We start from the raw sequence: 13,802 nt of genomic DNA on the forward strand, positions 1-13,802 counted from the left end.
AATATCCATTGCCGAGAATAGAAGATCTGTTTGATCAGCTTCAAGGTGCACAAGTGTTTTCAAAGATAGATCTTCGATCAGGATACCATCAGCTGAAGATAGCTAAAGAGGATATTCCGAAGACGGCTTTTCGGACACGATATGGCCATTATGAATTTTTGGTAATGCCTTTCGGACTGACAAATGCACCTGCAGCTTTTATGGCACTAATGAACAAAGTATTTCAACCATTTCTAGATCAGTTTGTGATTGTTTTTATCGATGACATATTGGTTTACTCGCGAAGTAAGGAAGATCATGTCAATCACTTGCAATTAGTATTACAAGTTCTGCGAGATAAACAGCTTTTTGCAAAGTTAAGTAAATGCGAGTTTTGGCTAGATCATGTGTTATTCTTGGGACACGTGGTGTCAGGACGGGGAATAGAAGTGGATCCTCGAAAGATTGAAGCAGTCGTGAACTGGAAAGTGCCAACTACTGTCACAGAGGTTCGAAGTTTCCTAGGTATGGCTGGATATTACAGACGTTTTGTGGAAGGATTCTCAATTATTGCAGGACCAATGACGAAGTTGTTACGAAAGAATGCTCCTTTCACATGGAATACAGAATGTCAGAAGAGTTTTGATGAGTTGAAGCATCGATTGACTACAGCACCTATATTAACTATTCCCACAGGTACATGAGGATTTGTTGTTTATAGTGACGCTTCTCAACGTGGACTCGGTTGTGTTTTAATGCAAAATGGAAAGGTAATCGCTTATGCCTCGCGACAACTACGAGTACATGAAGTTTCTTACCCTGTTCATGATCTAGAGTTGGCTGCTGTTGTTTTTGCTTTGAAGATTTGGCGTCATTACCTTTATGGAGAAACGTTTCGAATATTAACCGATCACAAGAGTTTGAAATATTTGATGAGCCAGAAAGAGTTGAATATGAGACAAAGATGCTGGATTGAGTTGCTTAAAGATTATGATTGCACCATTGAATACCATCCGGGGAAGGCGAACGTTGTTGCAGATGCATTGAGTCGAAAGTCAAGCAGTGTGATAGCACATATGCAAATAACCCCATTACCAGAGTTAATTGCTCTTCGAAGCTTGAATACAAGATTACAGCTCGACACGAGTGAAGGGTTGATAGCTACTCTGGAAATTCGGCCAATATTAAGACAACGAATTCAAGATGCTCAACCAAGGGATGAGAAATTTATGGAGATCATTAATGGAGTACGACAAGGTAAAGATACATCGTTTACTCTACAAGATGATATTTTAATGTTTGGCAGTAGACTGTGCGTACCAGATGTTGATAATCTTCGGCGAGAGATTCTAGACGAGGCACATAATGCACCTTATGCAATGCATCCAGGAACGACAAAAATGTATCATACTATGAGGCAACATTATTGGTGGCCAAAGATGAAAAAGGAGGTGGCAGAGTTTGTTTCAAAGTGCCTAACGTGTCAACAGGTTAAGGCAGAACATCAAGCACCAGCAGGTTTGCTGAAACCTTTAACGATTCCGGTATGGAAATGGGAACGCATTACGATGGACTTTGTTACAGGATTACCGAGAACACAAAAGGGGAACGATGCTGTATGGATGGTTGTAGATAGACTAACAAAATCAGCACACTTCTTGCCTATACGATGGGGTTGTTCGTTAGATCAGTTAGTTGAGATGTATGTGAAGGAAGTGGTACGTTTGCATGGTATTCCAGTTTCTATTGTGTCTGATAGAGATCCACGATTTACTTCTCGATTTTGGGAAAGTTTTCAGACAGCTATGGGAACTCGCCTACATTTTAGTACAACTTTTCATCCTCAAACAGATGGTCAGTCAGAGAGAACTATACAAACGTTGGAAGAAATGCTTCGTGCGTGTGTAATTGAATTTCAGGGCTCATGGGATAAGTATATTCCGCTGATGGAGTTTGCGTATAATAATCAATTTCACAGCAGTATTGGAATGGCACCATATGAAGCATTGTATGGCAGAAAATGTAGAACTCCAGTATATTGGGACAAAGAAGGTTTGGAGATTCTAGAAGGACCAGAGATTGTTTAAGAAACTATTTCCAATATTGACATCATTAAAGGTAGGTTGAAGGCGACACAAGACAGACAGAAGAGTTATTATGACAAGCATCGAAAAGAGATGGAATATGAAGTGGGAGATAAAGTGTTTCTACGAGTTTCACCTTGGAAAGGAGTCATGCGCTTCGGGCAAAAAGGTAAGTTAAGTCCCCGTTACATCGGGCCGTATGATATTGTCGAAAGAGTTGGACCATTGGCATACAAGTTAGCACTATCTCCAGAATTAGCACAGATTCATAATGTTTTCCATATCAGTATGCTTCGATGTTATCGATCTGATCCTTCACATGTTCTGAAAGATCCTGATATACAGATTTCTGAAAATTTGAGTTATATAGAAGAACATGTCAGTATAGTGGACCGCCAGATAAAACAATTGCGAAGAAAAGATATTCCAATGGTAAAAGTTATTTGTCAAAATCATGGAGTCGAATAGGCAACTTGGGAAACAGAGGAAAAGATGAGAAAGACCTATCCACATCTGTTTACGGGTTAGCAATTTTACTGCATACATCAAATTAGAAAGAAATGAATTTTGCGGACAAAATTCTTAAAGAGGGGAAGAATTGTGACATCCCTACCCCGAAACATGCATCATTTTATATATTTATGCATTTGTTTATATATATATATAGGCTATATTTATATTGCTTTAACAATTAAGCACTTAATTTAAGTGCGTGAATGTATAGTAATACGTGTGTGTGTATGATATTAAGTATGGAAAATTATAGCACTTATAAAAGCATACAGGTAGGTGGACGAAAATTTTGGATTTACGTGTATCTAGATGTAGTGATCCTATTTAAGTAGTTATGTAACATCCTTAGCTAATATATGCATTATTTTATACATTGTAGTAATTTGTGCATAATAGACATATTAATTGAATACCATAGAGATTAATAAACTAATATCAATCCATAATAAATTATTTAAGATATGTCCTTGAATTGTTTTTAGTAAATAAATAATTAAGGGTGTGCATGTGATACAATATACACGTAACTACATATATATAATATCTATATTTGTGCATGACTATGAAATTAGGGATAAGGATTTATATTATAGCCACACGTGTAGATATATGAGCATAATCCAAATAGATTAGTTAAACGGTGGAATAAACATATGAAGGCCACGTCAAAAAAAAAAGAAAAAAAAAAACTATACTATTATTTAAAATAAATAAGAGTCGGTTTAATGATCTTAGCAAATATAAATAATAGTCTTAGGAAGTAACAGAGGGAGATAAGCGGGAAAAGGGACGAAAAATAAAAAAGGAGAGAAAATAAAATTTGTGAGGATCGATGATAGTTGATCATTGAAAGGGAGTAAGGGTTCATACTAGATTATATATCGAACATAAGGTTGTGTATAAATCACATTTTTTATTTTACATGCTTTATGTGGTTAATTGCTATGTGTGAGTTGAAGTGAATAATTGAATTATACGATTTTATATTGATATGATATGTGTTTACTGGTGATGATGGAGATATATGCCTGGTGCAATAAATATGTTAATAGTATATTATATTAGAATTATGTAGTGGAATATGATATGAATATGTGATTGGTGCAATAGATATGTTTTGCATATTGTATTGGAATTAACTGAATCATTTGATTAAAGAGGATCTGTGATAGTCTTGTCCTGGATCTGAAATCACGGTGGACATATTGGGACCTTCGGGTCAATCATAGTGGGACCTTCGGGTCAAATCATAGTGGGACCTTCGGGTCAAATCATACTGGCATATTGGAAATCCCGGGCAGATACCAGGCTTGACCAGTCACAGAATAATAAACTGAACAGAGTGGCATAAGCATATCTGTATGAAATTATGTTTTTTTTATATATTTGTTGATTATTGTTATCAATAGTGGTTAAAGAAAATGTTTGATTTTTAGGACGTGGAATTAAAAGTGAGGTTTATATACACTGAGTTGTGGCTCATATAAACCACTATTATTTTTCAGAAATAAGATATCAGTAAAGCTTTTGGTTGGCGGGGGTCGTGGGAACTGCATGTATCATCAGGTTCGGCGGCTGACGCGTTTTGACAACCTTCTCCTCCTCATCAGTTTTGCATGTAGATAAATGTATATTCTATAGAGTGGTGAGAAGGTCCTACTACAGTTTAAAATGTTTAAAATATGTACTTGATCAATAGGGGTTTTGAAACTATATAATATGTGCGCTTTATGTACTCGAAATGTGGTTATTTGTTTTAAAGTTTGAATTTATTTATAGTAAGTGCATACGTCATAAGAGTTGAGGTTTGACAACTCGACATCGTCGGAACATATGCAATTAATAGTTCGTTGGAATCCTTATAAAATTATCTTTAATTTGATATATTTTTTGTAAAAAAATAATTTAAATCGAGAGACTTACATAAATTTAAAGTTTTAAAATAATTTTATTGAGAAATAATTGACATTAATATCATTTAGGTTTGTTTAATAATTTTTTAATTTAAAATATAGTATGTCATATTATTTTAACTACTAAATCTTCTAATCTAATGACTAAAATTAGTCTTAATTTGTAATTACTAATTAATTAATTAAAATTTAATCTTAATTCGTAATTACTAATTAATTAGTTAGCAATCAATCACTTTCTTATCTAGATATTTATAAAATCAAATTTATATTTTAATATTCCAACATCTTCTTCATAAATTATATGACTAGAATAATTAGATTGCTTCTAAATATCTACTTCTAAAATTATCGGAATCGTAATAAAAAGTGTGATAAATTTGAACATATCTTAGAGTTAAGTGGCGAAGTAGGGTGCCAAATTACAATTTCTATTTCTTCTAATTCGGTATGCATTTAATTTATTTTGTTTTAAAAAATAGAAATGATTTTCATTTTGGTTAATTCGTTCCTGAAGAATAAAAACTTTTTAAATTTTTTATTTTAGGAAGTGAATCCCACAATCCACTAATACTATTAATATTATTTTTCTCGTTTTTCTCTCTTACTTAATCTATTTTTCTAGCTATCTTTCTTAATTACTTTATCAATTATTCTTTCTTAATTTACTAATTATGCATTAAAACTCGTGTCGTTTCAAAAATTTATATTACTAATTTTCAGAGACATAGGTAGTATATGGGATATCTAATTAATACTAGTTGCTAGTAATCGTAATTAAAAATATGTGAAACGCGCAATTTGACATTCCACTCCCTCCTAATTTAAAATATCATTTACCATTTCCAAGTCTTTGTTATTTATTATGTATCTGATCGCAACTTGCTATAATCTCAAATATTTTTTCGTTAAGATGTAAAGCTTAGCTATCAAAAGAATAAAATACATTTTGCAGGAACTATTCCTATAAAGGTGGTCATATATACCTCATACGTATTTTCCTGTACCTCTACGTAAACAATTGTTCGGAATATAGGTAATTATTCAATATATTTTTTTTTTCAAAAATATAGGTGCTAAAGCCTCCATGCACTCATTGCACCAAGAAAGAAATAAAATTATTAGATTTGCAACACTACATACTTTCCAAAATTTTGTATAATGTTGTATTTTTGTGCGTAAGCTATCACAATTGCAACTAATGACACTTTTTTTGGGTGACAGTTCCTTCAAATTTGTGTCAATAATTACCAGAATATATAACTGTCATAGTGAACTTATTTTACATTATTATTTACTTTATTGCAATACATTTAGTCATAATAATGTACATGTACTTAATTTTTCAATAACAAAATTTCATGTTATGCTCAAAATTCAAATGTTTGCGAAGATATCGTAAACTCACACTTACAAACTGACATACGTACATGATACTTTTGGTAAGTCAATTTATGAAAGCATAACTAACGAACATTGAAGAAAACGAAATTAAAATTGAATCGATACATATACTTAACTTGATCAAACGAAAAAACAAAAAACGTAAAGTTTGGTAGACTTTTGAAGTTGTTGGAACACACAATAATTTGATCAAACTTAACTTTATGATTGTTCCGTCAATTTCTCCACTCTTCAATATATATAGAGAATCTTTTGTATAGTACTACTAACTAAATTGCATGGCCTTACTAATCAACATATCTCCCCTGAACTAATGAGAATAAAACAAAGATCAATTCAACCGCCATGATCAGTCGTCAGGGTTGCACATGATGATCCAGCAGCCAGCGAGTGTGACGATAAGAAACCCGAAGAAAAGAAACATGCAGCCGCAAATATATAAGCACCTCCACCACCTCTCGCACCATGCGGCGATACTATCGCGGGCTGCTCCGTGGTGAGCGTCATCCAATAATTTCTTGTATCTGAACGAGATTCTCAAAATCGCGAAAAAGTTGAGGAATCCGGCCAGAGCTGATAGGGTCATTGGGATCCACTTGTAGCCACACTTGAGACGCGGTGGTGCGCGGTAGAATGAGGTGAAGATAACGCCTTGAAAAACAAAGTAGTAGTTGGCCAACTGGAACAACTCTTTCTCAAGGTGGCGGAGCTGCTCCTGGCGCTCATTTTCCACCTTCTCAGCTCTGTTGGCCAGTGGCTGAGCCTCCGTATCGACATTCGCCATCGGCTATGATGTTGGATATACACTTTATTTTTTTTCCTTTTGTTTAATTGGATTGGAGAATTGTGTATAGAGTGATAAATACATTACATATTTACATATATAATGGGTGTTGAAGGAGCTACGCGCAAACGGAAATTTGATGGAGGGAGGAGGATCGAGCTTATTGATTGGATTCGAAACATTTGAAAAATTAAGTAGAAGTCATTAATTATGTATTTGCAACAACAATTGGCTTGTAACTATTCATTTTGTGCACATAATTAAGAATATTGGAAACGCGCTAGTGTTTGGCTGCTTACTAGCATATTTGTTTGTTTTACCGTTTCAAAGTCATTTCTTATGTTTTAACTAATCACTTGTTGCTATCTTTCAATAATTTAGGAGTAAAAATATAATCATATACATGTACGGTATCTAGCCAATCACAATATTTGTGTCGCGTGCTTTGTAATACTATGGATATATGTCCTTCATTCATTTTAATTATTATATATGTATAAAAATATACTATATCCAAGATGATGAACCACAACTCGATTCAAAATCAATAAATCATATATTCGAATCATTTTGTTATGTGCATGTGCGTGTAAGTCTGAAAATTTTATAATGAAATAAACAGAAAAAATGAATCATAATTCATACATATATCAATAATTAGGCTGTCGATAGATTTTTTTAGATCAAATATTTAATTAATGTGTGCGTGTGTGTGTGTCTAATTCGGCACCCAGCCAATTGATTAGAATCTCTTTTAGTTGTCGTCGACTTTGTCGCAGTGGGTAGAGTAAATTTTCATTTTTTATTTTTCTTTTTTGACGTTTTTTTGTTTTATTATACAGTAGTACTTTAGATTGGTGTATTATACACCGTGTATATATTGTTTTAACATACAATTAGAAGTTGTCGTGGCAAAGACATAAGTTTATCAACACAAGAAGATTGATAAATTTACGTTTTTGTGTTGATATTTTTAACGTACAAAATTGATATTATTTACTAGTTATTACGGTAAGTAAGTTAGTATTTGATCATACACCTGAACAAAAATATATAACTAAATATTTATAATTGCAAATAATTATATTATGCGTGATATATTATACCCGTTAACTGAGTTTTTTTACTATCGAAATAGTATATATTATACCCTAATATAAACACATTTATGGTCTCATGATTACATTCCTATTTTAGTGGATGAGTGTACAGTACTAAAATTGTTTGTATACATTAGTATGAGTTGTGGGTATTTCGATAGAATTTATCTTCCCTGTCGATTGGTAGAGCACAAATAGAGATGATTGACATGAATTGAGAGAGACTTAGAGAGAAATTGGTTTTCTTTGTAACGGATAAATCGTGATTGAGAGAATGATAAATATTAATTCAATTCATTCTGCTTCATAATAATAAAGACTCCACACATATTTATAATATGTGTGGTAAAAAAAATCTTTAGGAAAACAAATAAAATTCTAACCACTAGGAAAAGTAAATCAAATCATAACAACTAAATAATAAAACATAAAATAAGCTAAATAAATATTATCAGCTTGGCATGATAGCTTCCTTCTCAAAAAAATAAAATACCAGGTCCCTATCATAATTTATAATTCTTTTATCGTTTGATGTTAAAAACTATTGATAAGATGGGTTGCGCTCAGGAATTAAAGAATATACAAAAGCTCTCAATAATAATAATAATACAAAATAGTCCAACAAACCAAATCAAAATGACCTATTGGTATTTCACACATTTGGACCTGGATAGACAGGAGTGTGGATTGTATCACGGTGAGATCGGCCGATCCCTTTCGACCCTACCTATATTCATTATATAGGAGTATTACGTAAAGTGCTATTGGAATCAATGGAAACAAGTCTGCTGCAATCTGTACACGTGGAGAAAAAGGGATTAAACGTAACCGTTCTAAGCCTTCCTCCTCGACTCTTAAGACGATCCTTTGCCTATTGCATAATCACAAAAATGAAAATAATAATAATTAATTATCTGAAATTAATCTTCATGTTGAGTGTGTGTAATATGGTAATGATTAAAAGGGAAAGATGATCAAGATGTGCAATTAATTTCAATATCCAATTATTTATCTTAATTGGAATCAATAATGTTGCGATGAGAAGAAGCTGCAATTTACACAAACTTAGATAATGGTAGGCTATAGAACTATTACTATCTATCGTCTCATTATATAAGACCGGATTCAAGGGTAGATTATCCTGGTTGATCATGGCTCCATTATATACGAATTTTTTTAAAACATTAACAACAGTGAGACGATGATATTTCCATTTTAGAAAATGTTTCCTTTTAATAGGATAATTTGAAAAGGAAAATTTTCATTTGTAACGGGACAGAGGAGTATATCATTCCTACTGTACAGTAAAATACCAAAATCTTATCGGATTTTCGGTATACCATAAATTTTGGTACAATACGATACCGTATCGTAAGTTTTCGATATGGTAACGATATGAATTTTCTTATTATGCGGTATACAGTAGTATATCAAATATACGGTATGTATCGATATTTCAATATAGTGTACCGAACTTCGGTATGCCGTTCTGAACGGTATACCGAAATATTGACACTATAGTAGTATTGTTATTATCTGTCCCGAAAGTTTGGTATACCGAAATTCTGTATATCGAAACTTTTGATATGATAACATTATGAAATCATACCAATATGATATACGATCCAACATTTTTGATATAGTTTACCATATCGATCGAATCCTAGATAAAACAACAATGATAGCAATAACAAAAACAATACTCATTAAAAGCTAGTACTCCGTATTATATAAGATTTATATATAAGATGAGATTCAGCAAGTGGTTACCATAAAAGTACAATATACTCCTTTATGTACTCCTTTATGCCTGATGATTCCACCATGTTCGATTGTTGAGAACTGATGTGACAAAATTTATATACTATTAAGAACAACAATAATAACAATGCACTACTCAGTTAAGTATGCAATATACAAGATAAAATAACAACAATAATAAAAATAATGCTTATTAAAAGCTACTCCTATGGGACCAGATTCACCTAAGTGTTTAAAATGTTCTCATTTATGTACGATGATTCATTCATGTTCAGATATTGGAATAATCATAAGATAATTAGTCATATCTAATCTCTTATAATTAAATTAATTTCACAACTTAATCTTAAATTATATCTTAGTATTATTTTATTTAGTAAAGTGACACGCGCATACTTGGATAAAACAACACCAATGCTTATTATATGCTACTCCACAATGATTTCAATGTGGAATGTTCTCATCTATGGCCGATGGCTCCATTATGTTTGGATTTTGAGTGTTTATATGACAAAATTTATAAATAAAAGTACAACAATACTAATAACAACAATAAACAATTACTAGATGAAATGTGCAATATAGAATATACACATACATGTAAAACAAATCAACAAATATAATGTTCAAAATGAGTTACATGAGACAAGATTCACAAAGTGTTTGCCTTAAAGGTTGAGTGTTGTTATTATGTTTGATGGCTCCACTTTGTTCAGATGTTGAGAGATTCTATAGCAAAATTATAAATAAGACAACAAGATTTTTCGTAGACTCTCTTACCACTGTGGTAATTTTTCGTAGACTCTCTTACTCCAGCTGCCAACAAAAAAAGACAACAAGATCCCATAATTAATTAGATGATTTCTGAAATTTAACGAATAAAATCAATAAATTAAGAAATGAATGACAAAAGGTGTGTAGGTATTAACTTGATGCAGCAACCAAATAAACGGTTACTTAGAGTCTCCGCTATTCCTTCGGCAAAAATCCACGAGTCAGCCACTCTAAACACTATACGCGTCATCTTCAAGATGTCAACACGTGAGAGAACCATTCCGTGGAAGCCGCCGTTGATAAGCACGCGGAATTGTGTGCCATCATCGAGCTTCAGTATGCGGGAGAGTCGCACTTTCTGGGATTCGCCCGCAGCCATGGCTCGGAGTGGGCATTCATATTCCCTCCTGCCTTCGATTTCGAAACTGATTTGATGACCGGTTGCGTTGGATAACCTAGTCTTTATCAAGCTAGACATCCTCATGGTCAAATTCAGAAGAAATTTATCAGTAGAAAGAAGAGAATGAAACTTGTTGGGGATGAAATGAAATTTTCTAGGGGTTATCGATAAGCTCAAGTTTCATAAATTTGGTGGCCGGTGGGTCGGGTTGGTTCGACTCTTGCAGTATAGGTTGTTGAAATTTGGTTAGCGCCATTCATCATGATTATAAAATTACAAAATCTTCATTTGTATACATAAAGTAAAAAAATAGCATGTAAGTAATATATAAATTTCAAATCTCCAAGTACAACTATATATGTTGATATAACACGCGCATTGTGATTAATGTAGTATACATAATTGAAAGGAAATGCATAATTTGTTGGATTTTATCACAATTAATTCAAATAAATTGTACTATACTACTACTGACAATACAGAATTTATATATGAATTAGTTTAACCAAATTGGAGGATTTTAAGAAAAGGTAAAATCATTGCGTGAGGAAATTTAGGAGACAGATTTAATCACATGCTAAAAGGGCCTTCTTATTCTTTAGTAAGTAATGGAGGAAGATGTTTAACAATATCTTTAATTTGGGCTGGGTTTCTAAGTGATTAAATAACATGGGCTTTCAGGAATAATAATACTATAAATAAGCCCAACAAAAAGATAAAACCCAACATTTACTATTCATATTTTTTTTATTATATATGTATTTTGGGGAGTGTTATATTGTTAACTCAATACCTAATTGCTAACACAACTAAATAATAGCTATTAGATATTCAAATTAAGGGCCTAGATCATCAACTACGAAATGTCAATACGATAAAAAAAACGTCAATAAAGCCATAGGATTAATTCCATAAAATATCAATAGGGGTATTAATGTCAATTAACTACATGTTTAGTTATAACTAACTTTTAAAAGAAATCCCAAAACGTTAAATTCATATAACATATATCAAATTAAAGATAATTTTATAAGGATTCCAACGATATCATACATGCATATGTTCTGACGTCAAAATTTGAAAAAAAAATCGAAATTTTTAAAAATTTTCGTATAAGCAGAAATGTCAACATACTATATAAAATATGTCAATATAAGCAATGAGTTAACATTCTTAAAGCATTGTGTTGACATTCTCAAAGCATTGTGTTGATATTTCCAAAATACTATATTGACATTTTAATCTAAAACCCTAATTTGGCGTTTTTTTAAATTTTTTTTATTTTATTAATAAAAACAAAAATTACACGTGGCAAATTGTAGACCACACGTTTTCTAAAATCCTATGGCCTTAAATTAGTTGTAGTTAGCAATAAAGTGATGAGTTAGCAATTGATCACTCCCCTATTCTTATATAGATACAATAATTTTGGATTTGTTTAAATTCCGTACTCCAAACTTACAGAAAAACACACCATCATTACACCCGCAAAAATCATTTTTACCATCTGCAAAATAATCACTCCTTCCACACTCCAAATTTTCGGCGAACACCACCAAAAATCTATCACCACACGAACCCTACCCTCTCTTGAATTTTGTTATAATACTACTTTTCTTTCATTTTCAATTTTTGAATCTTGTCACTGATTATATAATAACACATCTCAAGGGACTATAGTCTATGAATATAAAGAAATTTATTTGGTCCATAAATTCCATAAGTAGTTGCCTTACATAACAGACATGAAACATTGAAAACCAGAAATAAAATGAATGAAATGCATACCAATCTCGTAGAAATTGAATTCACCTTTTGCCATCGATATTCACCTCACTTTATGACGATGGGAGCAACGCACGTTTGACTGTTAACTGCTTGTCTAAACCTCCCCCACTACGGGAGTTGTAGATTGATCAAGTGAATAATATCGGATTTTGGAGTAAAGATTGATACCAGGTGTGTGCCCCAGTTTCTCAATGGAGATGTCGATGCTTGTGTTTTTTAGCTTTCTAGGTTGTTTAGTTGGGTGCCGTTAAGCTTTTCTGGTTTTGGTTTCCTGTTAATTGACTGCTTGTCTTGAACCTTTGCTCGGCGCATGCTGGACATGGCGACTTTGAGCCTTTCTCAAGTAATCAAAAAAATGGGAGCAACGCACGTTGTATCAAATCGGGTAGAATGCAGTAAAAGATGATGTATATATGCAATAATGTACACGTCTACTACTAATTCAATATTTGTCAAATTACCCTTTTGCCGTGTTGAAGAGGTTGGGTTGGTGGCTTTTATTACCTACAAAAATTTTAAAAAAAGATATTTAAGTCGATTCAATCGTAACCTAATTTCATTATATTACCCATCATACATGACTCATAAGATTAGTTAATTGTAATGATCAGCTCTATTCGTTTTTTTAGTATCTTTGATAATTCAGTTCTTCAATTCGGCAAAGCCGTGTACGATTGATTGTTTGATTAAAGTCGTACCCTATAATTTATAAAATAAGGAGTAAGATGTAAAATTCCTCACCATTTGTGAGTAAGAAAAGCCAAGTTTTCGGTCTACCTTATAAAAATCACTATAAATTTGATAATTTGATAGGCATATAGGATGATTTTATTGACCTTTTGATCGAATTAAACTGAAAGATGCAATATTAAATTTACTACTTCTGTCACTCCCCTATTGCACTACCGCCGCCCCTGATCGGATCTGCGTGGATTCACAAAAATAGGAAACTACATCTACTTCATTGAAAGATGTGTCATAAAATTCGCGAATTAGTTTCTTCTGTAATAAATGTTGTAGCTATCAATATACTTTTGTTGTGTATCTACACTTTGTCACCCGCAAAATTGTTACACTTTGAAATGAGAGTAACATATTTTTATGTTTGTGCAGTATAATAGTTACGCAAATCTCACTGCTGTATTTAATGGCACTTTTTTGGGTGGCAGTTCTTTAAAAGTGTGTCGTTAATTATTAGAACTTTTTTATAGTCAACTTAATTTCACATATTAGTTAATCTAATGCATGACATTCATTTAGTTATTATTGGAATAATAAAATTAAACTTGAGTCTTGTTGATA

The 13,802-nt window shown here is 32.4% G+C and overlaps 1 protein-coding gene across 3 annotated transcripts; it reads right to left on the reverse strand.

Annotated features, from left to right (window-relative positions):
* Window positions 1-8,347: 8,347 nt before the first annotated feature.
* Window positions 8,348-12,898, reverse strand: LOC148929963 (uncharacterized). Of its 3 annotated transcripts, none has more exons than XM_089067896.1 (5): window positions 12,525-12,898; window positions 10,468-10,791; window positions 10,319-10,354; window positions 9,548-9,619; window positions 8,348-8,648 (listed from the first exon to the last, which is right to left on the reverse strand). In XM_089067896.1, exons 2-5 carry the CDS (start codon window positions 10,788-10,790, stop codon window positions 8,501-8,503), a joined length of 579 nt encoding a protein of 192 aa, XP_088924022.1. In that variant the 5' UTR covers window position 10,791; window positions 12,525-12,898; the 3' UTR covers window positions 8,348-8,500. The 3 variants fall into 3 exon arrangements, with proteins under 3 accessions (XP_088924022.1, XP_088924023.1, XP_088924021.1); XM_089067897.1 differs by having other exon boundaries at window positions 10,468-10,782; window positions 12,525-12,897; XM_089067895.1 differs by having other exon boundaries at window positions 10,468-12,898.
* Window positions 12,899-13,802: the final 904 nt, after the last annotated feature.

The sequence above is a fragment of the Salvia hispanica genome, chromosome 3 (assembly GCF_029641045.1).
Source record: "Salvia hispanica isolate PSC_SH4W2 chromosome 3, Shi_PSC_v1, whole genome shotgun sequence".
NCBI lineage: Eukaryota > Viridiplantae > Streptophyta > Magnoliopsida > Lamiales > Lamiaceae > Salvia > Salvia hispanica.

Bases quoted from the DNA above. Each gene is read 5' to 3' on its own strand.
- LOC148929963 (XM_089067895.1), bottom strand. From the start codon at position 10,796: ATGAGGATGTCTAGCTTGATAAAGACTAGGTTATCCAACGCAACCGGT. The intron at 10,355-10,467 runs GTTAATACCTAC...TTTTGTTGGCAG, and splicing joins TTATTTGGTTGCTGCATCAA to CTGGAGTAAGAGAGTCTACG. The intron at 8,649-9,547 runs GTAACCACTTGC...ATTATGCAATAG, and splicing joins GAGTATATTGTACTTTTATG to GCAAAGGATCGTCTTAAGAG.